Source organism: Benincasa hispida, chromosome 11 (assembly GCF_009727055.1).
Source record: "Benincasa hispida cultivar B227 chromosome 11, ASM972705v1, whole genome shotgun sequence".
In the NCBI taxonomy this organism is placed as follows: Eukaryota; Viridiplantae; Streptophyta; class Magnoliopsida; order Cucurbitales; family Cucurbitaceae; genus Benincasa; species Benincasa hispida.
This window is the reverse complement of record NC_052359.1, coordinates 5,549,842-5,577,458: the sequence shown is the minus strand read 5'-3', so window position 1 is coordinate 5,577,458 and position 27,617 is coordinate 5,549,842. Positions and strand designations below refer to the sequence as shown.

At 33.5% G+C, this 27,617-nt stretch overlaps 1 protein-coding gene and 1 long non-coding RNA gene across 3 annotated transcripts; one reads left to right on the top strand and one right to left on the bottom strand.

Moving 5' to 3' along the window:
* Positions 1-712: 712 nt before the first annotated feature.
* LOC120090231 lies at positions 713-20,089 on the bottom strand. Of its 2 annotated transcripts, XR_005485459.1 has the most exons (4): positions 20,039-20,089; positions 2,245-2,498; positions 877-1,665; positions 713-771 (listed from the first exon to the last, which is right to left on the bottom strand). It is a non-coding gene; the product is annotated as an uncharacterized LOC120090231 (long non-coding RNA). The 2 variants fall into 2 exon arrangements; XR_005485458.1 differs by lacking the exon at positions 20,039-20,089 and having other exon boundaries at positions 2,245-2,643.
* A 5,866-nt stretch (positions 20,090-25,955) lies between these two features.
* On the top strand, positions 25,956-27,601 carry LOC120091246 (histone deacetylase complex subunit SAP18-like). Its single transcript, XM_039049188.1, has 6 exons — positions 25,956-26,162; positions 26,316-26,348; positions 26,658-26,768; positions 26,869-26,964; positions 27,129-27,203; positions 27,295-27,601. The coding sequence occupies exons 1-6, from the start codon at positions 25,971-25,973 to the stop codon at positions 27,325-27,327; spliced, it is 540 nt and encodes a 179-aa protein (XP_038905116.1). The 5' UTR covers positions 25,956-25,970; the 3' UTR covers positions 27,328-27,601.
* The last annotated feature ends 16 nt before the right edge of the window (positions 27,602-27,617 follow it).

The window sequence follows — 27,617 nt, the reverse complement described above, 5'->3', positions numbered from 1 at the left end:
ACATCATGGCTCTACAACATACACATATACCTCAACATCATGGTTCTACAACATACATGTATACCTCAACATCATCAGATCAAATAAACCATGGAAGCACATACCATCTCATACTAGCATTCAAGTGTCTATGTGCATAAATAAATAATTCGGATCTCGTAACAGAACATACTTTAATCATATTATACTTTCAATCTTTCATGTTGTTATTCTACCATAACTTTCATTTAGCATGCTAGCATACATCTAATGCCTGGTCCGTGGGCAGTTCCAGTAGTAAGATTACTTACCTTGATTTTAGGTCGAACCAAAAAGCAATTGAATCTTTGTGAAATTCTTGAATCCTTAATCAAGCCTAAATATAAGCCAAGCTTTAAAATTAATAGTTAAGGCCAAATTCCAAACACCCAAATATTACAAAATATTTTCAGATAACCTTACCTAAGGTCCAATTCAAATTCACCTTCCAAACCTCCAATTTTAAGTCCAAATAATTAGCAAACCAAACTCTTCTTCATCTTGAATGAAATTCTTGAATCAACCCCCTAATCATAATTTAAAATTAGGCTTACATGATTAAAGCTTGAATCAAATACATACTTCACTACCAATGTCTCAAATAAATTATCCATATGTAGCTTCGTCAAAAAACCACTTCCAAATGACTTTACTAAAATTAATCCACAAGAGGGTAATCAAAGCATAAAACTTACCAAAACTCGCTAAAACAAACTCCAACTTCATTGAACAACACCTCAATACCTTCACAAACTTGAATCCAAAGTTGAAACACAATGGGTATCAACCAATTGATGCCAAAAGTAAATGAGTATTCAACAATCAACCAAAAACAAACCCAAAAGGCAGAAATCTTACCCAAATCGATATATCCAGTGACGGCAAAAGCGAATGATGCTTAAGTAGTGGTGGACGGAGGTCATGAAGAAGAAACTGACACGGCGACTTCGGGCAGCGTTGGACGGGCTCACGAACATGAGGAAGAAAAGGGGGTGGGGTTTGAATTTTTATAAATAAAAAAAACAATAATAATAATAAAACAAAAGAGGAAGTAAATATAATTACATTTAATTCCTTTCCGTTTTATACTATTAAATTCCTTTCCGTTTCAAAATAAAATTAATTCATGCCATTAATTTTCAATTTGAATTTCAAATTGAATAATTTCACGCCAACATTAAATTCTTGCACTTATACTATAAGTCAAAAAATTCAAAAATGCCCTCCAACTAATAACAATTACTAAAATTTCAAATAATAAAGTTATTGAAATTACATTATTACTAAAAAAATGTACGGAGTGTTACACAGAGAATCCATGAGCGGAAGCACAATCGATTCAAATTCATTGTAACAGAATTACAAACATTCACAAACATACAAATTAGTTGTGCATCTTTAACAAACTTACAACATGCTTTAGTAATTAAATACAAAAGGAGTGAAAGACTTACCTTTGAAGAACTCTTCTTCCACAGATCTCTCACTCTTGTGAAGACTTGGACCAGCACCTCTCGCTATCGCTACGATCGTCTACTCAATTGTCTGGTCAATCACGAACAAACTTCTCCACAAACAAGCAACCTCTCGAACACCACCATTAGTAACCTTGGTATTCTCGGAGTGAAAATCCAGGAGGTGTGAGCTCTGTTATGAATTTGGTAGCGGTTTAGAGGAAACTAGATCGCACTATACGACTAAGCAAGTGGGAAAGTGATTTGTCTATCATATAGACTGTGGTACTTGATCGTTTAGTAAAACTCAGCAAGTGCACAAATGTTTAGGAAAACAAGCGTGATCATTTACACGATCGTTTAGAGAATCTCGCTTTCCATGCGATCGTTTAGCAAAAAGCTACACGATCGTTTAGAGAATGGCACATGTACACAATCGTTTAGACAAACAATTAAAGACTGTCGTGTAGTCTCTCGTGAGCTAAACGATTAGGAGTGTACTTAATGAAGCGATACGCTACAAAATGAAAACATTTTTCATTTTATCCTTCAGTTATGAAAACTAAATATAACCTCCCACTTTCACGCATGGTTAAGGAGAAACTACCAACAATTATTATATAATTGTTTTAATTATAAATAAATATAATAACTAACTGTAGGATTGTATTAATCGCAACGAAAGAACAAGGATCGTCTAAGCATTCAAATTCACTAATTTTGGCATAATATAAAGCATGCTTCTGCAGAAAAAATGGGTTTCAAGACATACCTCTTGAAGAACTTCTTCAAAGCTCCATCTCCAGCTGCAATCTTCTCCATATCTTGTTGTAGACCATCTCAAGATCTTCCCCACTATTCTTTTGGTGCTCTAGATTGAGTTGTGGGACTCAAAACAAGCTTAAATCAAAGGATGAAGGAGAATAGCTCACTGCAAGCAACCTTTGTTGAAGAACATTTCTTCAAACTGAATTTTCTCTCAAAATTCTGTAGATTGCATGCCCGATTTTCACTCCAATCTTCTCACTATATTGCAGATCAACATGCAAAGAGAAGAGATGCATGAGTTGCAGCTCATGCTTGGAGAAGACAAGGCAAAATAGTTGCTTCATGAGTGAGCTAATTAAGTGATAGATAATGGAAAAACTCATTTTTCCATTTAAATGTGTTTTTGTTTTCTTTTTCAATTTTATCTAAAAATAAAAATTTGATTTAATAAATCTATTTTGATTTTAAAAATGAAAAATTAATTAATTTCATAAATTAATTATTAAATAAAACTTAATTAGTTTAATATCAAATATTAAATTAATTTTAACACATATCCATCTTTATATATTTAAATCATATTTAAATATATAAATTTTCCTATTCCGTTTAATTCTAAAATTAAACATATAATTATATCTCATATAATTACTAATTCCCTTAATTCTAATTTGAACGTTTCAAATTAACTTATCACGCTATTCTAGAGCTAATCCGTTACGAGCTAGTAGGGGGACTTCGTGGACCTACAGATCATGGACTCCAACGATCCGAGATTAATTGGCTAAACTCATTAGACCAGATTAATCTCCATTCGTTAACTAATGGGTCACTCCACTAAAGCCCATAGTTGCACTCCCCTCACTATAGATATATTATGTCCATATGATTTAACCATAATCAGCAAGTCGACCCTTCACAGGTTGTTCGTAATAACGGCTGGGTCAAATATTTGTTTTACCCCCGAGATTACGTCTTATTCCTCAAGTCCATACTGATCCTCGAATGAATAACTGGTTTGTGATCCAATCACTAAACCAAACTCTCTCAGCCCAGTGAGAGGGTGGGCTCATTGTTCAATACCTGGATTCAGTACTTGAGAGAACAACCTTTCTCCTATCCCTAAATCGGGTAGGCGTGAACTCTGTCTTACACCCTATGTCCCCAGCTATCTATCCGGTCTTACCCCTGAAATGGGGGTCTTATTGAGCCGGCGCTGTTGAGCCAACCCTCAACTATGCAAATCTAAGAGCAATCCCGAATAAACAGGAGTTCATAACTAGCTTAGGATTAAGATCGAGTTACCTAGATCATCTAGGTGAAATAGTCAGTTTTAAACCGTAAACAGCATTATAAAGTAAGAGTGACTTATTTCTTGGTCCGGATCTTATGCAAACTCATTGCATAGGACGCCTCAACTCCTCGTGTCATAACATGTACGAATTAGGATCACATCGTATGTAGCACTTTACAACTCTTTGTAACAACTACAGAGTTGGCCGCATCCAATGGTGTTACCAGAATAAGGTACTTAACCTCATTCATGTACCATAGATCATTTTGATTATTTACTCGAACCTGATCCACTCTTATGTCTCCACATAAAGTTCAAGTACTCATACAATAGTCATGGGTCTTAGTTTATTGGATTTAGACTTTCATACAATTTATGAGATCAATAACAAGTATATTGATAATAGAAAATGTTTATCATTTTACAAACTGCGAGTTTTAGGACATAAAACCCAACAATACTCCCACTTGGACTAAAACTCCAGTGGATTAATATATACAAATATATACAATGTTGAGTTTACATGGAGAGAATAAAATGTACAAATACAATAAATTAAGGCATCACAATACCCATCAATTCTCCCACTTGCCCTAGTGATACAAAACTCGTAGACTTAGTCCTACTAGGTGACCCTCGAACACTAAAACCATGAATTGAAATAGTTGAATTAAAAATGTTCACGACATAAATGAAGCACGGGAATATTGTTCAACAAATAGATAAGATGTTCAAATATGTCTTTCTTTAGAAAACTTAATCATGATCTTTGCCATTGAAAAGATATTTCGACAGCCAAATCATCTCTAAATTTGGTCCATTCGTCCGAGGTCTCAATAAATTCAATATTCTTTCCCTCTATAACAATAGAAGCAGAATCTCGTCCAGCGAATCATCAAGTGAAGCACCAATCCTTATCTCGCTTGTGATTAAGTTGTGAATCAGGCAACACGCAGTTATTGTTCGACATTGGACCTGTAACGGGTAGAAGGATTTGCCCCTAAGAATTGCCCATCGACCCTTCAAATATTCGAATGCTCGCTCAATAAAATTTCTTGTCGACGAATGCTTCATGTTGAAAAATTCTCTCGGTATTGTCGATGTGTTGCCCATGCCACACTAGTCTAAGAGATGGTAGTGTTCCTCATATGGAGCCAAAAATCCTTCAGCATTTGGGTAGCCAGCATCGCACAAGCAGTAGTACCCTAGACCATTTTTGGGATTGTAATATATGTCTATTAATGGAGAAACTAAAGATTGCTTATGTATGTGAATGATTTTTATACCCTTTGGAACCCTCAATCCATGCGGTCTCACAACTGCATCCCTCAAGACCCTAGAGTCGGCGATCAAGCCCTCCTAGTCTGGCATAACGAAGATGAATTCTCCATTTTGGTCACATATCGCAAGAATATTTGTGGTGATTTCCCCCTTCCTCATCCTATATCGTGGTCGATCTACGGCACTGACATTCCCTTTCAGGTACGTGTCGTCCAATGCACCTAGGCAATTCTATTGAAATTGTTCAATCACAATAATTCGAAAAGATGTCAACACAATTTATTTCGGATGCATTAATAGAACGTTACTGGATCTTTTTCTACCTTAAACCATTTCCATCATCCATGTGTACATGCACTTGTAACTGGTTTGGGGGTTTTCAACAACACTGTGTGTAGCTGTATTACTGATCTAAGAACTACATCGAAATATCTCGAAACTGTCTCGCCAAATCTAAAAAAATGTGTGTGCACTACTCTATTCTTTACATCATGAGCAAGAATATATAGGAACATTGCTACCATCTCTTCAATACCAACACATCTACCTGGCTCCATACATCCCGTTGTGTTAATCGTGTTGCATAAAATCATAAACGTCCTTCTATCCATCCGAGTACTCTCACGACACAATAAATCACTCTCGTAAATGAGGCAGAAGAACGTCAATTGTCGAATGTAATGTCTAATGTTTGTTAGTTGTTGTTTTATCCTTCTATTATTGTTAAGTAGTGTTGCCAAAGTGAAGAATAATTGTCTTTGAGACTCAGTAATACTTGTTATGATTTTAAACAGCTTCTGAATAGTCTCCATCTTACTAGGGTAATGAGGGAAGTTGTAGTTCCTGAAAGAATGAATTACGCTTAAAATAAGTGAATTTGGGTTTAGTTACAAAATAACAAGTCGTGATAACCTAGTATATCACTCATATTCGACTATCTCGAGTCATGTATACATTACGATCATCCCAAAAATAAAGCATATTACAGTTGCAATAATTGTACTACATTGTCCTACGCCCTGGTTACTAACTTGTCCAATGTGTGTGTACTGTAAGACCTATATGCATGCTCCGCTTCATCGAATGTTTCATATGACTTGTATAATGCCCCTTGTACCCACTGACTTGTCCATGACATTCGTGCCAATATAGGTAGATCTCTAGGATACGACCAATGAAAACGACATAGAATTTGTGTTTTCCCATCTATATATATTTTCAGAATAAAGGTAGTCAAAACCAATAATGAACGTTGAAGTGAATGATTTTTTTGGGGAGTTAGGACGCAGAGGTTATGATATAAGGTCCCCTCATATAACCCTTTACTACCTATAAAAAAACTAAAGTATGCAACTAGATATTCTAGTTGACACATTATAAATGTCTCTACATAATAGTGACAAAAGTCGACATTAGTATTATAATACGTGACATATTTGGATTTGCATAAAATTTGATATTATAGTCTACAATTTTTAGGATTGTCTAAAATTTATTATAGTAGTCTACAAGTTAGACATAATTTAGAGTTGGTCTGTAACGATAGTTTCAGGACTTATTTAACCTACCTACAACAACTCAGTAACTAATATATAAATATCAACTTAAAATGCAATATATGTACATTAAAACAAAACACTACTTTCATATTATAAAACAATTTGGCCAATTAGGTTTTAGTCAATATTTGATGGTTAAAATTTTCAAAGAAATTATATAGTGGACAAAAAATGTATAGAAAAATATCAAAGTACCTAAACTTATTTCTAGGAAGACCCTTGTCATCTCACACCAAAAAATTAGAAATTTGGTTGAATACTTTCATGTGCCTGTCAATTTTAAAATTTTATTTTAAGACCTTTTTCATTTTATTGTTATGTCTTCCTTATTTTCAAAGTTTCAATATATGTTGTTTGAATGATTTCATGTGTGTAATTTTAAAATGTTAGTTAAAATTTAAAAAGGATATAAATAAAAACATCAATAGAAACCTATTAACTTTGAATATGGTATCAGCAAAAATATCAAACTAAAAATCAATTTATTTTAAATTTAGTTATTATTCTTCTTCTGATAGCATGTTTTAAAGTAAATACAGTGGGTTAATAATAAACAACTTGGAAAAATTTAGTTATTATTCTTCTTCTATTAGCACAATGAGTTTGCATAAGACTGGACCACGAAATAGTAACCACTAGATGTAACACCATTAACTAGTTAGGTTCCTATTTTAGTAGGATGACTTAGGCAACTTAGACTTAATTCTGAGTATATTATAAATTTCTGTTCACAAGGGATTGTCCTTTGATTTGTATGGATGAGGGTGGCCAGTTCACCGATCAAATATGCCTACCCTCTCATTGGCTCGAGAGGAGTTTCTGTTTATTGGTTGGACCATAAACAGGTTGTTCATGAGAGAAGCACTGGTGCTTAAGGAATTAGAGGTAACCCAAGGGTAAAATAGTAATTTGGCCCAGTTGGAGTTACGAACACTTGTGAAGGACTAACTTGTTGTTATTGGTCTATATCAATGAATACAAAAATATATTTGTAGTGAGAAGAGTGCAACTATGGGTCTTTAGTGAAGTGTACCCACAATTAATGAATATTGATTAACTTGGTTAATGTGTTTAACCAATTAATCTCATATCGTTGGAGTTTCTGATCTACAGATCCACTAGGTCCCCTTGTTAGCTCATTAGAGGATATTTAAAAGGATGGTTTGAATTGTTCAAAGCAATTTGAGGAAACTATATATTAATGTGATTAATATATAATTGATTATGGATATGATCTATAATTCAAAATAAATTGGAAAATAATATTTGAATAAGTTTCAATTAATTAATTCAAGTAAATTAAATTCACAATAAATTAATTAATAGAGAGGTATTGCACATATACATAGGATATTTATGATAATCATATATATATATATATATATATATACACACACACACATTAAATTAAATTTAATGTATAAACAGTTATTTAATTAATGTGTAAATTAAATTAAATAAGTGTGATTTCATTAATTAATTGTGGAAAATACACAATACACAAGTGTTATAATGCAAAATTTTCCCTGAGTCACAAAGAGAATCCTTTCTACTCACTAAAATCCTTTTCTCCTCTGTCTCTCCCAATAGTTGGATACCACCTATCTCTCTATTAGAATCCTAGAGAATGACGAGGTTACTCTCGTGGTAGTGTTTGAGATTGTTCAAGAAATCGTTCATGATCAAGATCGTTGGAGGAGCCGTTCGTTGGAACTTCAAGAGGATTATTCGTAAAGCTTGGGAATCTACAAGGGTAAGAATGATTCTAATATTTTCCCAAAGCAAGCTAAATTACATGTTTATATTCTGTTTTGGTAAAATGAATGTGTTTATATAAAAAACGAATTGCGGGATGCAAAGCGTTCTCACACAAAACAGTAGGATTCAATCCCTTCATTGGTATCAAAGCCAATTTCTTGCACCAACGTTCTTCATATTTTTTGAAACAAAATCAATTTAGAGGTGGGTTTAATATTCAACATTTGAAATGTTTGAATGTCGGTTTGCAAAATTGGATATTTTCGATTTTGGCATTAGAATACTTCTAATTTGATTAAGTTATAAGGGCCTTTTTTTTTTTTTTTTTTTGGAAAATTTAATTCTTGCTTCGAGTCTGGAAGTCCATGTCGATCGAAAGAGCAACAGTTGCTGAGGCGATGGAGAAGAAATGGAGATGTTTGAGGCAAGTTTGGAGCCAAAAATGTGCAGAACAGGAGTATTTTGTCCCTTAGCGTCGCGACGTTACTATCGCAGTGTTGCAACGCTCAAAGGCATACGCATTGTGAAGCAATCACAGTGTTGCAACACTGCCCTCAACGTTGCAATGCTCTGAGGTTTGACGGAGTGCAGGCGACGCGTGCGAGGACCTTCGGCTGCAGCTGCTTTTTGGTCTAATTACCTTTGTATTATTTAATTTATTATTAATTAATTAAATTAATATAAAAGTTATATTAATTTAATCAATTAATTTTGCATTAAGGTGCCCCAATTTTTGTTATTTAATTTAATTTAATTATGCACTAGATGGGTGTTTAAATGAATATTTGAATTCATATTGCATATTATATGTCACATAGATTCAAAATTGTCAACCTTAGGATAAACAGATACATGCTTCTTAAACAAATATAAAAGGTTTATATTTTATAGATGCATGATTTAAATTAGTATGCTCATGCGTCATGATATAAGTGTTATGTTAGTGATGTATGATTAACCTAAGCATGTCCATACATCATACTATATATTAAAATTGTTATAATAAATAGTGGAATGATATATGTGTTGGTTGATGTTCTAAATTTCGTAGAATCCTATAGTTTGTAATTGTAATGTACAAACATTTCATTTTTGTAATAAAATATGTATTATTAATAAATATAAAATTCATTTAAAATTATGTAATAAAATATGTATTATTAACAAATATAAAGGGAATGTTCGAAACTTGCAGTTCGTAAATATTGTTAACATATTCTATTTATCAATAAATGTATTATTGAGTATTTTATTCAATAAATTATTGTTGACATTGCATTCTGTTATAAAAATCCATAAATGAATCTATGACTATAATATGAATACTTTAACTTTATGTGGTGACATAAAAGATGATCAAGTTTTAGTATATAGCCAAAATAGTCTATAAGTATATGGACGAGATTGGGTACCTCATGCTAGTGACACTATTGGATGCGGCCAATTTTATATATTGATACAAATGATGTGATCCCAAGATCATTCATGTGGAGACATGTGAGTGGAGGCATCCTATGTAATGAGTTTGCATAAGATCGGACCTCGAAATAGTCACTTTTCTTTATAACGACCGTTTACTATTAAAACTGACTATTTCAAATTCAATGACTTAGGGTAACTCGATCTTAATCTTAAGCTAACTATCAACTATTGTTTATTCGGGATTATCCTTTGATCTGCATAGGTGAGAGTAGTCCAACAACACTACTCAATAAGCCTCCTATTTTGGGGATAAGACTGGATAGATTACTGGGGACTTCTGCAAGATGAAATTCACTCCTACCCGACTTAGGGTTAGTAGATAGATTGTTCTCTTAAGCAATGATTCCCAGTCTTGAACAGTGGAGCCCTACCCTCTCATGATCGAGAGGGATATGGTTTATAAGTTGGACTAATAAACCAATTGTTCAATGGAGTATCAGTGGGAGAACGCCTGAGGAAAGTGCAACTATCGAACTATAGTAGTATGTCTCGGTAGTTAACAAATATTGATTAATTCGATCTGAAGAGTTTAGCCAATTAATCTCAAATCGATGGAGCTCATGATCTGTAGGTCCATAAGGTCCCTCTACTAGCTCGTAAAATTATCTTAGATTAGAATTAGCAGATTTGAAAATTTTCAAATTCGAAATAAGAATTTTGAATTTGAAGTATTCAAATTCAATATAGGATTTGTTTGATTGTATTCGATTTAGTTATATGTTTAATTAATCGAGACTTAACGTAATCAGAAAGAGATTATAATATTTCAATATTTGGTTTAATCATCAAAATACATGAATATGATTCATGTATCAATTAGGTGTTTAATTGATTTAGTATTTGATATTAAATTATTATTTTTTTAATTAATTAAATATTATTTAATTAATTATTTAAATAAATCATTTTTCTAAATTAGAAATTAAGAATTGAATTAAAAAAAAAAATTGAAAATCAATTTTGATTTATTATTTTGAAAATAATTTTTTATTTTTAAAAAGTAGAAATTGGATTAATCCACTAAACTAAACACCTAAGCATTAATATTAATGCAATTTGAAGTGTTAAATTGCATTAATGCTAAGTGCTTGCATGAATTGAACATATAAAATGTTCAAGTTTTCAGATTATTAGTGTATACAAATTCAATTCTCTGAAAAATTCTGAAAATTCTCTCCAACTTAAATCCTCTCTTGAGCACACTCGAATCTAACCCAAATTCAAATATTCCACCTCTCAATCTGAGTTAGAGAGTAGTAGAGAAGATCTCTATGGTGGTCCTCTGTTGATTTGAAGATCTAATTCGTAGAGGAAAATAAAATTGAAGATAATCTTCAAAGGTATTGTATTTTAGAAACTCTCTTCAGAAATTTTGTTTCAATGCATGTTTTTAACTCAAATTAAGTGTAATTAGAGTTCTTATTGATTATGATTTCTTCTACTGCATGTAAGTTTACTCTTTCAGTTGGTATCAGAGTATGATTTAAGTACTCAATTATTGTTAGTTTATGATTTAAGTACTCAATTATTGTTAGTTTGAGTTTAAGTTTGAGTTTTCTCTTTAGTTATGAAGTTTAATTTGTAATTGGCTCTTGATTGATGAGTTTATATGTGTGCTTTAGAGTCTGTAATTTTATTAGAGTCAATAGAGTCCAAATTAGGTTGTAATTGAAAATTGAAGAAGGCAAGCTCTGTAGCAGAAAACTGAAGAACAACTTCTGTCCAGGCAGCGTTGCAACGCTATCTTCAGAGCGTTGCAACGCTGCTCATCCTAGCTCAGTAATGCGCACTTTGGAACCAGCATTGCGCGTGTATTAGAGCCGGTTTGTGTGGAAGGACAGGTTCGATCGGTTTTCAACCATCATTGGATCAGTTGAGCATCTTTTGAAGGCTTGGTGGTTCGATTTGGGCGGTTTAGGTCCGATTCGAGTCAATTTGTGCGGTCCATAACAGTTTTGAAGTAGTTTTTTACCTATTTTGTAATAATTTAATTATTGTGCTTGCTTAGGATGCCAAAGGTTAACCATATTGATGTTGTTTAATTATTTTATGTATATGATGTGTATTATATTTGAATTAAACATATTTGTGCATATAGTATGCCATTTAGATTTAAAATCTCACCATACGAAAGCATGTTGCATGCATAATATTATGTTATAAGTTAATTATAATATATAGTATGCATGTTTAGGATTTCTTAAAATTAATATAAGTGTTATGTTAATTTTGAATGCCTTTGATGTATGTTATGGTTTGAAAGCATGTCTATTGTTTTATAAATTGTTATAAAATTGGTTTAGACATTAAAATCCATAATAAAGATAAATAACATGCTCACTTAGGTTAAGAATTTGTTTTAATAGTTAAAATAGGTCGTTATCTTATAAAATTCGATTACAAACTCAATCGGTTCATAATCCTGTCTAAGGTTGAAGGTATTTAAGTTGACGGTTTACGTAAGATCTACTACCTAGAGATTGTGACCGAAATGTTGAGCGTTCTTAATCGGATTTATAAGCTTGCATGATCGGTGTGAGGTTTAAAATTGGTTTAACACCTAGACATCGTAGGATAAAATCCAAATATTAACGTTATGCTTGGATTTATCATATAGACTTAGGTTGGTTAAATTAGCCAGAATATGCATAAGTAAAAGAATATCCGAACTTTTAGAATACTTCAGTGGGACATTAACAATATGTACGATATATTGTTTTTAGCTCTCACATCCCCAAGAGTTCACACTGTGAGATCCATGCTCGACTTCGTGTCGCTTTTACCGCGGTTGCTCCATTTGGAAAGTGTTTGCATGGGTCAACAACAAGGTAAATAGGGGAAGTAGTTCATAGTAAGTGGGTGAAGGAAATGTGTCAATATATCCTATGGTCTCCTCCGTTAGTTTGAACCGTGAGATTCCTATATTGCACCTACTATCGTTTTTAGGTGGCACTAGCTAGTCGTTAACCGCGACGATCCTTTCGGAGGGTTGTAACATAGGATTCAGAACAACCCAAGCTTCAGAAATGAATAGGATTTTATAGTTCCCTCTTGAACATTGTCTTCCAATTGGGGGGCATGTTCATACCGTTCTATAAGATCTGAAAATGGTGGGTCATATTTACAAGAGTTACTAAATGTTAGTAAAGTTCTTGACCGAAAACGGTAACCAAACAACTATAGGAATAAGAGTTATTTTGGATATAGTATTTGGTCAAGATTATCTTGCTTCAGTGAAGGAGTATTTGACTGCCCCTTGGTAGCATCTATTCTAACTCACAAAAGTATCGTTGCAAATAAATAAAGAAATATAGGTACTTTATTACTTTTGCTAAAATTGGATTTAAATGCATTAGTTTCATAGAATTTGTTTATTTTTCAGCAATGTCGAATTCGATTATACAACTTCTTGCTTCTTATAAATTCAATGGAGAAAGTTACTATAATTGGAAATATAATATAAGCACAATACTAGTGGTTGACGATCTGAGGTTTATTTTAACGGAAGAATGTCCTCCTTTTCCTAGTTCAAATGCTAACCGAAGTGTTCGAGAAGCTTATGATAGATGGGCACGGGCTAATGAGAAGGCGAGAGCCTACATTTTGGCGAGCATATCTGATGTGCTCAACAAGAAACATGAACCCATTCCTAGTACCCGTGAAATTATGGCATCGTTGCAAGAGATGTTCGGGCAACCATCATCTTCAGTACAACATGAGGCTATAAAGTATGTTTAAAACTCATGCATGAAAGATGAGAACAATGTTAGAGAGCATGTCCTGGACATGATGGTCCACTTTAACATTACAGAAGATCACAATGCTATCATAGATGAGACCAGTCAAGTTAGCATGATCTTGGAGTCTCTTACGAAGAGCTTCTTGACCTTCCGAACTAATGTTGTAATTAATAAGATTTATTACAATCTGACTACTCTACTGGATGAACTCCAGACTTACCAATCGATGATGAAATTAAAAGAAAGTGAAGCAAAAGTTATTTCACAGAGAAAATTTCTGAAGGGATCATTTTCAGGAATGAAGCCTTCAAACAAAAAGAAGTTTGCCCCTTCCTCTTCTAAAGATAAAAGTAGCCAAATGAAGAAGAATGGAAAAGGGAAGAAGAAACCTGCTACTAATAAAACCAATGCTCCTAAAGGAAAATGTTTTCATTGTGGAAAAGATGGGCTAAAAATCACGATCTGGTGATATAATGCAGGGTCTTCCAGGAAAAATAAAGGGTATGAATATCTGAATAGTTAACTCTCCTCCATCCCCCAAGTTGTGAAGAAAGGGAGCCAAGTACTTATCGGTTAGAGTACCTTGCTTCTACGATGATTTGGTGGCAAATGATGCTGATTTGAGCACCTACTCAAATGAACAAGGACAAAATGAACATTGGAAACGCAACTGCATGAAATATCAGGCTGAAAAGAGAGCAGAAAAGGCAAGTCAAGGTAAATCAGATTTACTTGTAATTGGAACGTGCTTAGTGGAAAATTCTCACTTAACCTGGAGATTAGATTCAAGCGCCGCTAACCACATTTGCACTTTTCTACAGGAAACTAGTTCTTGGAATCAACTCTCAGAAAATGAAATGACTTTCAAAATGGGAATAGGGGAAGTCATTTCAGTTGAAGCAGTGGGAGACATCAAGTTATATTTTGGAGAATCTTTCATTTTGTTAAAGTATGTACCGAAAGTGAAAAGAAACTTGATCTCCATATCTTGTCTATTAGAAAATATGTATAAAGTATCTTTTGAAATCAATGAAGTGTTAGTTTTTTCAAGAGGTGTTCATATTTTTTCTGCTAGACTTGAAAATAACTTGTATGTATTAAAACCAACTGAAGAAAAAGCCAGTTTAAATATAGAGATGTGTAAAACGGCTGAAACTCAAAATAAAAGATGAAAAATTTCTTCTAAAGCCTATCTTTGGCACCTTAGACTTGGTCACATAAATCTCAACAGGATTGAAAGATTGGTAAAATACAGTCATATAAATCAGTTAGAATATAGTTCTTTACCGTCATATGAATCATATCTTGAAGGAAAAATGACTAAAAGATCTTTTTCTAGAAAAGGTCTTCGTGGCAAAGAACCCCTAGAACTTATACATTCAGACCTTTGTGGTCCGATGAATGTCAAAGCTCAAGGAGGATATGAATATTTCGTCAATTTTGTTGATGGCTATTCAAGATATGGTTATATTTACTTAATGGGTCACAAGTCTAAAACTCTTGAAAAGTTTAGAGAATTTAAGACTGAAGTTGAAAACTTATTAGGAAAAAGAATTAAAACACTTCAATCAGATCGAGGTGGTGAGTATATGATTTACAATTCCAGAACTATTTAATAGATCATGGAATTCAATCCCAACTTACATCACCTGGAACACCACAACAAAATGGTGTTGCAGAAAGGAGAAATCGAACTTTGTTAGACATGGTTCGTTCAATGATGAGTTATACTCAGTTACCTCAATTCTTTTGGGGGGTATGCTATACAGTGCTATACAGACTGTTGTATATATTATTAACATGGTTCACTCAAAAAGTGTTTCAGAAACACTGCATGAGTTATGGAGATGACGTAAAAGTAGTTTATGTCACTTCAAAATATAGGGATGCCTAACACACGTGTTGGTGAAAAATCCTAAGAAATTGTGTTAGGATGAATCTTTTGTTTGTTTTGTTTGAAACATGAATCTTTTGTTTATTATTGCGAGGTCATTTTACACTTCAAAATATAGTGACATGAATCTTTTGTTTGAAACATGAAAATACTGTCATCAAGATGACCATTGAAGAAAGTTGCAATCAAATCTTATGATTTTGAACAGAATGTTGACGAACCTTGTGTATATAAGAAAATAGTCAACAAAACCATAACTTTCTTGGTCCTTTACGTTGATGATATCTTGCTCATTGGGAGTGAGACAAGTTTCTTTGCTGATGTGAAGAGATGATTAGCATCACAATTCCAAATAAAAGATTTGGGAGATGCCCAATATGTTCTTGGGATTCAAATTTTTCGAAATCGCAAGAACGAAACCTTAGCAATATCTCAAGCATCTTATATTGACAAGATGTGTCAAGATATAATATGCAAAATTCCAAAAAAGGTATGTTACCTTTTAGACATGGACTTCATTTGTTGAAGGAGTAGTGTCCTAAGACACCTCAAGAAGTTGAGGAAATGAAAAGAATTCCATATGCATTGGCAGTTGGGAGCCTGATGTATGCTATGTTGTGTACACGTCCTGACATATGCTTTGCAGTTGGAATCGTCAGCAGGTTCCAATCTAACCTTAGACACAGTCATTGGACTGCTGTCAAGAACATCCTCAAGTATCTTCGGAGAACGGGGGACTGTATACTTGTGTATGAACCTAAGGATTTGATCCTTACGGGATACACTAATTTTGATTCTTAGACTAATGTAGATTCTAGGAAATCTACTTCAGGATCAGATTTCACTCTTAACGGAAGAGCTATAGTGTGAAGAAGCATAAAAAAGAGTTGTATAGCTAACTCCACGATGGAAGCAGAATATGTAGCTGCATGCGAAACAGCTAAAGAAGTAGTGTGATTGCGCAAGTTCCTGTCAGATTTGGAAGTGGTTCCAAATGCATCTGCCCATTACCTTGTATTGCGACAATAGCGGTGCAGTTGCCAATTCCAAGGAACCAAGAAGTCACAAACGTAAAAAAACACATCGAAAGAAAGTACCATCTCATTAGGGAGATTGTACATCGAGGAGACATGATAGTCATGAAGATAGCCTCAGAAGATAACCTTGTTGATCCGTTTACGAAGGCCCTCTCAGCTAAAGTGTTCAAGGGCCACCTAGTCGGATTAGGACTACGAGCATCATAATCTAGGACAAGTGGGAGAATATCAAAGGGTATATAGATGCTCTAGTTTATTGTATTTTCTCTATTTTTATCAACATAGTAAAACATTATATTTGTATATTTATCTCACTGAAGTATTTGTCCAAGTGGGAGATTGTTGGGAATGTCCTAAACTCGCCGTTCATAAATACGGTTAACATATTCTATTTATCAATAAATATATTATTAAGTATTTTATTCAATAAATTGTTGTTGATATTGCATTCTGTTATAAAAATCCAATAAACGAATCCTATGCAATGAGTTTGCATAAGATCGGATATCGAAATAGTCACTTTTCTTTATAATGATCATTTACTATTAAAACTGACTATTTCAAATTCAATGACCTAGGGTAACTCGATCTTAATCTTGAGCTAACTATGAACTCCTGTTTATTTGGGATTGTTCTTTTATTTGCATAGGTGAGAGTAGTCCAACAACACTACTCAATAAGCCTACCATTTTGGGGATAAGACTGGATAGATAGTAGGGGACATAGTTCTACGAGATAGAATTCATTCCTACCCAACTTAGGGTTAGCAGATAGGTTGTTCTCTTAAGCGCTGATTCCCAGTCTTGAACAACGGGGCCTCGCCCTCTCATTATCGAGAGGGATGTGGTTTATAAGTTAGACTATAAATCTATGAAGCACAGACACAGATACGGCTACACGATACAGATACGATGGGATACGACGATTTGTCAATTTCTAAAAAACTAAGATACGGATACGTCTAAAGATGCGCCATTTTTTATATATATTTTTTAATATATATATTTCTAAAAAACAAGGATACTGATACATTGAAGATATCTTTTTTTCTTTAAAAAAATCTAGGATATAGATAAATTTAGCATACAAATTAATAACAATAGCACAAAATAGAATACAAACACTGAAATACAATACAAAAAAAGCAACATCTAAGCTGTTGAAGTACAATAGTTAATAAAATGCAATAGAAAAGTGATTCATATTGCAAAGAAGAAGAAGAATATTAGAGAGAGAAGTATGAAGATAAACGAAGAACTTATTGTTGAAGATATCCAAATGGTTTATATTTTGGTGGATTTTGTGGGGACTCAAATGTGAAGATGAAGATTAGATGATTCTAGTCTTGGGTTTGGTCTGTTATTTTTTTTTTTCTTTTAGTTTTGGTGGTCTCGAGTAGTGAGCTTTTTAAATAGGTTGCCTAATTTTAGATTGGGAAAGATTAGATGAGTTACTTGTCTTTTTTCTTTAAAAAAAAAGTATGCATAAAAATAGATACCTCAAATTGAGTGTCAAATACGTATCTAGAAAGTATTTGAAAGTATAGATATGTCAAATCGCGTGTCAAATACGTATCTAGGAAGTATCTGGAAATATCGGTATCTGATATTGATTCTTTGCCTCACATGAAGTATTTGTGCTTCATAGCTATAAATCAATTGTTCAATAGAGGATTAGTGGGAGCTTAAGGAGCAAGATGTATTCACATGGGTAAAATGGTAATTTTGACCTAACTTTAATTACGAACGACCTGTGGAGGATCAACTTACTTATTATGGTTAAAATAGAAAGAAATAAATCTACAGTGAGGAGAGTGCAACTATCGAGCTATCGTGGTGTGTCTCGGTAGTTAACGAATATTGATTAATTCAATCTAAAGAGTTTAGCCAATTAATCTCAAATCGTTGGAGTTCATGATCTTTAGGTCCATAAGATCCCTCTACTAGCTCGTAAAATTATCTTGGATTAGTGAATTAGCGGATTTGAAAATTTTCAAATTTGAAATTAGGATTTTGAATTCGAAGTATTCAAATTCAATTTATGGTTTGTTTGATTGTATTCGATACAATTATATGTTTAATTTATCGAAATTCAACGTAATCGGAGAGATTATAATATTTCAATATTTGGTTTAATCATCAAAATACATGAATAGGATTCATGTATCAATAAAGTGTTTAATTGATTTAATATTTGATATTAAATTATTATTATTTAAATTAATTAAATGAATTTGTTTAATTAATTATTTAAACAAATCATTTTTCAAAATTAGAAATTAAGAATTGAATTAAAATTGGTTTTTTGAAAATCAATTTTGATTTATTATTTTGAAAACGATTTTTTATTTTTAAAAATTAGGTAGTGGAATAGTCCAACTTTTGTTGGGTTAATCCACTAAATTGCACATCTAAGCATTAATATTAATGCAATTTAAAGTGTCAAATTGCATTAATGCTAAGTGCTTGCATGAATTGAACATATAAAACGTTCAATTTTTCATATTATTCATGCATGCAAACTCAATTCTCTCCAGCTCAAACCCTCTCTTGAACACACTTAAATCCATCTCAAACCCTCACTTGAACACACTTAAATCCAGCTCAAATTCAAAGATTCCATCTCTCAATTTGAGTTAGAGAATAGTAGAGAATGTCTCTGTGGTGGTCCTCTGTTGATTTGAAGATCTAATTTGTGGAGGGAAGCTAAAATTAAATAGAATTTTCAAAGGTATTGTATTCTAGAAACCTTCTTCTAAAATTTTGTTTCAATGCATGTTTTAAACTCAAATTAAGTGTAATTTTAGTGCTTATTGATTCTAGTTTCTTCCCCTGCGCGTTAGTTTACTCTTTCATATATATATTAAAGTTTATTATTAAATTAAATTTATTAATTTTATTTTAATATTAATAGTAATAAACCATTTTTAGGGAGGGAGATACAACTCCCTCCCTATGATTTTCTATGCACAACGTACAGGAGTGGAAGTTTGGTCTTCACTTTCCTTCTATATTTTTTGTTAGGTTTTCTCCATTCTTCCTCTGTTTTTCTTTTCTCTCAATCTCATCCCTAAAAAGTCCAAAATAGCCAGAGCCAACACCTCATGAATTCTCTGCCGAGAGTATCGAGGTTGCGTTCGTGGTGGTGCCTAATTTGGAGATCGAGGGTTTTACAATTGAAGAAATGTTCTTCAAAGGTAAGAGTTTTTTTAATCCTATTTATTTTTCTGCAATTTCTTTATTAAAAATGTTGTAATTGTTTATTGTTAAATGCATATTATTTTCTATCTCTGTAAAATTATGACTTCTGTAAAAATGAGATTTGGGACGATCCACTTTCGCTCAAAGATCTCCTCATCTAGGGCCCTTCAATATGTGAATGCTTGTTTTTCATGAATGATTTATATAAGTGTTATATTTATCAAATGAAAATTGAATTTGTATTTAGTATGACATTACTTAGATAAATATATTTGTGTATTTAATCGATGTCATTAGATGCAAATTTATAGGTTTTAATAAAGATTCAAATATAAAGAGTTAAAGTTTTAGTGAGATAGATTAAAATCTATAATCAAAAGTCGCATGCAAACATAGGTCCAAATTAATTTTAGATAGTTTAAAAGTGATCAACCTAGACTTATGTTATTTCTAATGGAATTATAAATAGGTTTATCTCTTTAATTTTTTTTAATAGGATTAAAATAAATTTAATTAAAAGATTAAATTTATAAAATAATTGCCCATAATGTACCTTTGTCTAAGGAAGGTTTTGTCTAGGAGGGGTATTTAAGTTGACGAAAACGGAACACCTTCACCTGGAAACCGACCTGGAAGGTGAATTGGGAAAATATTTTATAAGCATGCAATAAATGGTTGATTTTATTAAAAAGAGTTTAATAAATGAAATCAAGTATTGTCAAATTATAAAACATAAATGTTATATTGAGGAAATATAAAAGGACTTAGATAAATTCATTAGTTGGGTTTAAGTATAATAAAATCCTAAAAATATTAGAATACTTTAGTGGGAGGATGATGGTATACGTGATATATCAAAATTCATCTCTCACATCCCTATGAGTTCACACTGTGAGATTCATGCTCAACTTCGTGTCACCCTAGGCGCAACCTCCCTCTAGAAAGTGTTTTTATGGGTCAATAACAAGGTGAATGAGGAAAGTGCTCATAGTAAGTGGGAGAGGGACGCTGATGGAACAAACATATGCGCAATGGAAGAAAAACGAATCTAAAGTACTCTAATTAGATTAATTATGAAGATAAGCATGCATGCAATAAAATAAGAAAAAGGAGAAAAAGAATACAACATTTGTAGTCTTTGAATCTTCTCCAAATCAACTCCAATCTCCTCACGAACGGTTCGTAGACCACCAGAGAGTCTTCCCAACTATTCTCTGTCCTTAGAATGGGATGGTGGAATCCGGTGAGTGACTAATTTGGAGAGGAAAAAGCTAAAGCTTTGAGAGAAAAAGAGATGAGATTATCACATAATCTCATCTAAACCCACTATGGCCAAGTCTTCTTCAAAAGCATTAAACACTCCCTTTTAAAGACCATTACATTCAAACATGCAACGTTGAGTTTGATGGAATTTGACACTAAAAAATCCACTAACTCAAAAAGTGGGATTTAGTGGGACAAGTGTCTTCAAATGAAGACAATACTTAGCCATGCAAAAGTTGGCATTTCCCACTCACAAATGTTGGATCTTTTCACTAACTTGATCAAAGTTTGACTCTCAAAGTTCAAAGTCAACAAATTTGACTTTTTGACTTTCAAGAATCAAAAGTCAACAATTTGACTTCCATTGCATTTTTTACCTAGTCAACAAATTGACTTTTAATGCAATTTTAACCAAATCCATTTAATTTCAAAATTAATTCTAATAATCAAATTTAAAACTAAATTAATATTAAGTAATTTAATTTAATATTATTATATGAATCACTATTCATAATTATGATATTTAAATCTTATTTAAATATCTCATATTTTCTCTCTATGTATATTTAATTCACAATTAAACATTAGGTTAAATATATCATATCTATTTAACACTTTGCTCCAAAAATCGAATTTGAACTTCAAATTCGTTCGTCACACTGTTCTAAGATTTAGTTCAATTGGAGCTAGTAGGGGATCTTATGGACCTACAAATCATGGGCTCCAACGATCCGCGATTAACTGGCTAAACTCTTTAACCTAATTAACCACCATTCGTTAGCTACCGGATCACTCCACTAAAGCCAGTAGTTGCACTCCCCTCATTGTAGATATATTATGTTCGCTCGATATAACCATTATTAGTAAGTCAACCCTTCACAGGTTGTTTGTAATAACGAATGGGTCAAAAGCTGTTTACCCCCGAGATTACATTTTGCTTCTTAAGTTCCACTGATCCTATAATGAACAATTGGTTTGTGATTCAATCACTAAACCGAGTCCTCTCAGGCTAATGGGAGGGTGGGGCCCCTTGTTCAAGACTCGGAGTCAGTACTTAAGGGAACAACCTCTCTACTATCCCTAAAGGCGGGTAGGAGTGAATTCCGTCTTGCACCCTATGTCCCCAGTTATCTACCCGGTCTTACCCCTAAAATGGGAAGCTTATTGAGCCGACGCTGTTGAGCTAACCCTCACCCATGCAAATCTAAAGATAATCCCGAATAAATAGGAGTTCATAGTTAGCTCAGGATTAAGGTCAAGTTACCAAGGTCATCGCTGTGAAATAGTCAATCTTAAATAGTAAACAATGTTATAAAGTAAGAGTGACTTAATTTTTGGTCCGATCTTATGCAATTTCATTGCATAGGACGCCCTCACTCCTCATGTCAATATATGAATGAATTAGGATCAGTTCGTTTATAGAATTTTACAACAAATTGTAACAACTACAGAGTGAGCCGCATCCAATAGTGTTACCAGAATAAAGTACCCAGCCTTATTCATATACTATAGACCGTTTTGGCTATTTACTGAACTTGATCCACTTTTATGTCTCCACATAAAGTTCATGTATTCATATAATAGCCATGGATCTTTAGTTTATTAGATTTAGACTTTACAAGTGCAATTCACATATTCAATAATAGTTTTATTGAATAAACATTAATAACATCTTTATTGATAATAGAATACGTTTAACATTACAAACTGCGAGTTTTAGGACATACAACCCAACAGACGCGTGTCAATGTATCCTACAGTCTCTTCCATTAGGTTGCACTATGAGATTCCTATGGTCCAGTTGCATGTTGTCCTGGAGCGACCATCTCTTCGAAGAGTCTGATTATAGGGGTCGAAACAACGCAAACTCCAGCAATGGATAGGGTTTCTTAGGTTAATCTTCAACAGTTGTCTTTCCCTTCGGTAGCCTGTAGAAGCGTACCTTTGGGATCCGAAAATGGGAGGGTCACACTTATAGGATGAATTGTATTAGTTAATGAATCCTTAGCTGAAACAATGGTAGCTAAAAACTATAGAAATAAGAGTTAATTTGGTGTTAGTGATTAGCTGAGATTGTCTCGATTCAGGGGAACACTAGCCGATCATCCTTCAGTGGTTGTTGCTCTAAACCTCTGAAATATCGTTGTAAAAACGAAAATCAATAGTTCAATTAGGGTTCTATTATTACATTTGTTTTTGCTAAATTGATTGGATTATTAAGTAATAGGTTATGACAAATATAATTAATACGGTCAATTGATTGTTTTATGTTTCAGCATGTCTTCCATAATCATATCTTTGCTTCCAAATGAGAAATTAACTGGTGAAAACTATGCGACATGGAAATCTAACCTGAATATGATTCTGGTTATTGATGATCTGTAATTTTTTTTTTTTTTACAGTGGAATGTCCTCCAGTCCTCACTCGAAATGCATCCCAAATGTTAAAGGATTCTTATAACCGTTGGATGAAGGCTAATGATGAGTCCCGAGTCTATATTTAGTAAGTTTGTCTGACGTTCTTACCAAGAAGTATGAGGCCATAATGTCTGCAAGTCAGATCATGGAGTTCTTCTAGGAGATGTTTGGACAACCATCCATTCAAATCCAGCATGAAACCCTCAAGATTACATTTATAATGTGCACATGAAAGAAAGCCGATCGATGAGAGAACATGTTCTCGACCTGATGGTCTAGTTCAATGTCATCAAAATGAAAGGTGTGGTCATCGACGAGCAGAATTAGGTGACCTTTATTTTAGAATCTCTTCCGAAGAGTTTTCTTCAATTCTGCAGCAATGCGGTTATGAACAAACTACAGTACAGTTTGACTACCCTTCTAAACGAGTTACAGACTTTTGAGTCCCTTATGAAAGGTAAGGGACCAGTAGAAGGAGAAACAAATGTTGTCCATTCCAAAAAGTTTTATAGGGGTTCATCCTCTAGAAATAAGTCTGTTCTTTCGACCTCTAGTTCTAAAAAGATCCAGAAAAAGAAAGGAGTGAAGAGGAAGGCTCCCGCTGCTGGAAAAGGTAAGGGTGAAGCTAAGGCTGATAAGGGCAAATGCTCCCACTATAATGTGGATGGTCACTGGAAAAGCAATTACCCCAAGTACCTTGGGGATAAGAAGAAAGAGAAAGAAGGTAAATATGATTTACTTATTCTAAAAACTTGTTTAGTGGAAAATGACTATGATGCTTGGATACTGGATTCATGAGCCACTAATCACGTTTGTTCTTCTTTACAGGGAATTAGTTCATTCCAGCATCTTGAATAGGGTGAAATGATGCTCAAGATTGGAATGAGAGACGTCATTTCAGCTCATGCTTTTGGAGCTGCTAAGTTGTTTTTTGGAAGTAGATTTTTGTTTTTAGAAAATTTATACATTATTCCCAAAATGAGGAGGAATTTTTTTTCTTTTTCTTGTTTAATTGAACAATCATACTCTTTTCTTTTAATTCAAAGGTATGTCATATGTTTTAATTTTTTTCTTATTATTTAACATAAATTGAGTGTATGTTCTTTTTAATGTTGGTGTGAGATTGAGATTTAGATTGAATAATATTTTGTAGTTCTGATTAGTTTTTTTTTTTTTTTTTTTTAATTTTATTTTTTTAAAAGCCAATTCATTAATAAATTTTTTAAATGTTATTCAGAGATCAGGAAATTTTTTATCAGATAGCAAAATTTGGGGTTTTGAATTGAAGAATAGCAAAAACCGAAAATCCCGACCAAAATCCATGGTTAAAAAGTTGGGAAAAATCCAATTTCTTAGCCTATTAGTCTTTGACAATGTCATGTTTTTGTGGAAAACTTTGTTGGAGTAATAATTTATCGATGGTGGTAAAAAACAGTCCTATATTTTTATTTTTCTAATGAATTGAAATAATTGTTTTGAATTCTCAAGGAAGATGCTTTCCATCGAGAAGATCATCAATGAACGATTTCAACTACGGTCTTTTTCTAATTTACGATCTTTGTTTTCGCCTAAGGAAGATCTTTTTCATTCTCTATTGGTTCTCTTATTAGAGATATCCAGTTTTCCTACGGGGATGGGTCCCATAGGCCCCGCCTTGAAGGGGGCAGGGATTCCCCGATTAGGTGGATGGGGAGGGTGTAGGAGAAATTTTTTTTCCGTAAACTAGACGGGGACAGGGACGACATTCCCCGTCTCCGCCCCCGACCCCGCCCCGATTAGCTTTTACTATTGTTATCTAATATTATGTTATTATTATTATTATATAAATATTACATTTAAATCTTAAATTTGATTATTTATTGGGAAACATAATGAATATGTTTAAATTTAGATTATATATGTGAATAATTTGATTTATATTTATTTCTATCTACTAAAAAAATTAATTAGCATTTTTAGGCCAAAATTTGAGTAATTTATCTTTAAATTCAAATTGTTATATAAAACCAACCATAATAAACAATTTAGTGATAAAGTTAATTATTTAATTAAAATTTGCTCACATTGGTGATTTAAATTAATTGGCTTTTTACAAAAAAAAAAAGTTACGGGAAAAAGTTTCCCGCGGGGAACTCGATCCTCGCCCTGCCCTGATCCCCGTAAGGAATTTCACGGGATGGGAAATGAAATGGGGAGCGAGGACGGGATGGGGAATGGTGTCCCGGCCCCGCCCCGTCCCGTGGACATCTTTACCTCTTATCCAGGTGAGAATTTCTTCAAGAATAATCGTGACAAGGTGATGTGGTGAATTTGGTTGCGTCTCTCTGCTCTTCTCATGACCCTTGGTTGAGGCTAGATTTCCCATGGGCTTGAGTCCAACTGCTTGTTGGGCTTAGACTTGTTTTATTTGGGCTTAATCTTTTATTTGAACCAAATTTTTGTAAGGGGCTTGAATTTGTTTTGGGCTTACTTAACTCGCTCCAATTTATAATTTCAGGCTCAATCAAGCTATTAATCGACTGATTAATTAGTTGTTAATTAAATGGTCACAAAAGAGTCACGTCATTTTTCTTTAAATTTTGTTTTATTTTATAAAAACATTGGATGAGGTCCTAATGGTAAATGCACTACAATACTAGTAAAAATTTACAATCCTATGTAATAAATTGGATTTAGAGGACAATATTGTAATATAGGCCTACAATTAAGGGAGAAATGTATCAAAATGGGCTATAAAGGCAGTGGGCTTAGCTTCTCCCACTTTCGGCCCAATTCATTCCAAAAGCCCAAAACGAGACGAAGAAATGGCTAAACCAAAAATGGAAGAATCAGAAGTTTGTAACACTACGACTATGGACAAGAGAAGCAGAGACGAGAAGATGAGCGGAGCTGCAACTGCTCCGTCGCAAGGGAGACCGTCGGGGCGGCCACTTCCTCCGCCCAAAGCTCCGCCACCTCCTCCTCGTCCTCGTTTCGAGCCTGTCGACCGCGAAAAGGTTTCTCTTAGGGCTTGCTGCTTCCGCTCCTATTTTTATTTTCATCACTCAGATAAGTTTATGGTTTCTGAAATCTTGGGTTCGTTAATTCAACTGACGTTTCTCTTCGTTTCGTTTTTTGCAAATTTTCTTTTCCTCTGTGGTGATCTCAAGACTTGCCCTTTGTTGCTTCGCGTTTTCACTAAGGTACATTTGAATTCATCGAGAAGCATGCTTGTCTGATTTAATCATCGTTCTTTTGGAATTTGAGAGAATAGGTATCTGTTTTCCATTATTGACTTGCCAGTACCTTTGATGATACCTCGTCTTGAATCAGTATGGCAGTTTCTTTTGTTGTGTGAAGATTGTGTTGAAGTTTTTCTTGTTGTCCACATGTTTTTCTTTTCTGATTGGTGCACTTGGGAAGTATATTGAGAAAAATTTGCTTCATAATGTATTTTCATCTTACTGCAGACATTATTATACAAAATATGCTTCATTTACATTTTTTTGCAGGTTGGAGGTCATCACACTGATGATGATTTTGCAATTAGAGGTAAGGAACCCAAAGATGAGGTTCAGATTTATACATGGAAAGATGCAACACTTCGGGAGCTGACCGATCTAGTATGCTGAAAACCTACATTCATCCGTTTCTTCTCTAGTGTTTTTCTATCTATTTTTGCTGCTGCTGTTCTGTATTTGACAAATGACCATCTAATTTTAGGTTAAGGAGGTTGCTCCAGAGGCAAGAAGAAGAAATGCCAAACTTTCTTTTGCTTTTGTTTATCCCGATAAGCGCGGTCGATTTGTTTTGAAACAGGTTAGTGAATGTTAACATAAACATCACCTGCAACTGCAATGGAATTTAAATTATTCTCATTTACAATTGTACTAAATGTTTAGCAGTTTACTTATTAAATGCGCTACTTGTTTGGATAAATTGTTTTCATTTTCTTAATATGAAAATGATATACTCGTTTTAAGGTGGGGATGACACATTCTTATGGAAATGGGAGGAGGTTAGACGATAGCAAGGCATTGGGTGAATTGGACTTCCAGGTAAATTTAGGGTTCATGAACTAAGTTATTTGAAAGTTTATGAGGATAAACTGATATATCTTCTCATGTGTTTTTAACTTTAAAAATGTAGATTGGAGACTATCTGGACGTGGCAATCCTATAGAAATCTTGGTTATGTTGAAGGATGCTATTATTTAGTTGAAGAGTGAGAGTTATTTGTTTGCTGCCTTAGAAGATTGGATTTGGCGTCATTTGTAGTATCGATTCTGTTCTGCATTTTTTATGTTCTATATTTAGATGTCATGTGAGGTAGAAGAACAGATTGTATTGATTGTGAATTTTTATAACCTCCTCTTATATTTAATAACCTCCTCTTATATTTCCCCAGATATTGTATTGTTAGATCTCTATGTATATTAGAAACTCTATTTCTCAAAGGAAATACTTTTCCAT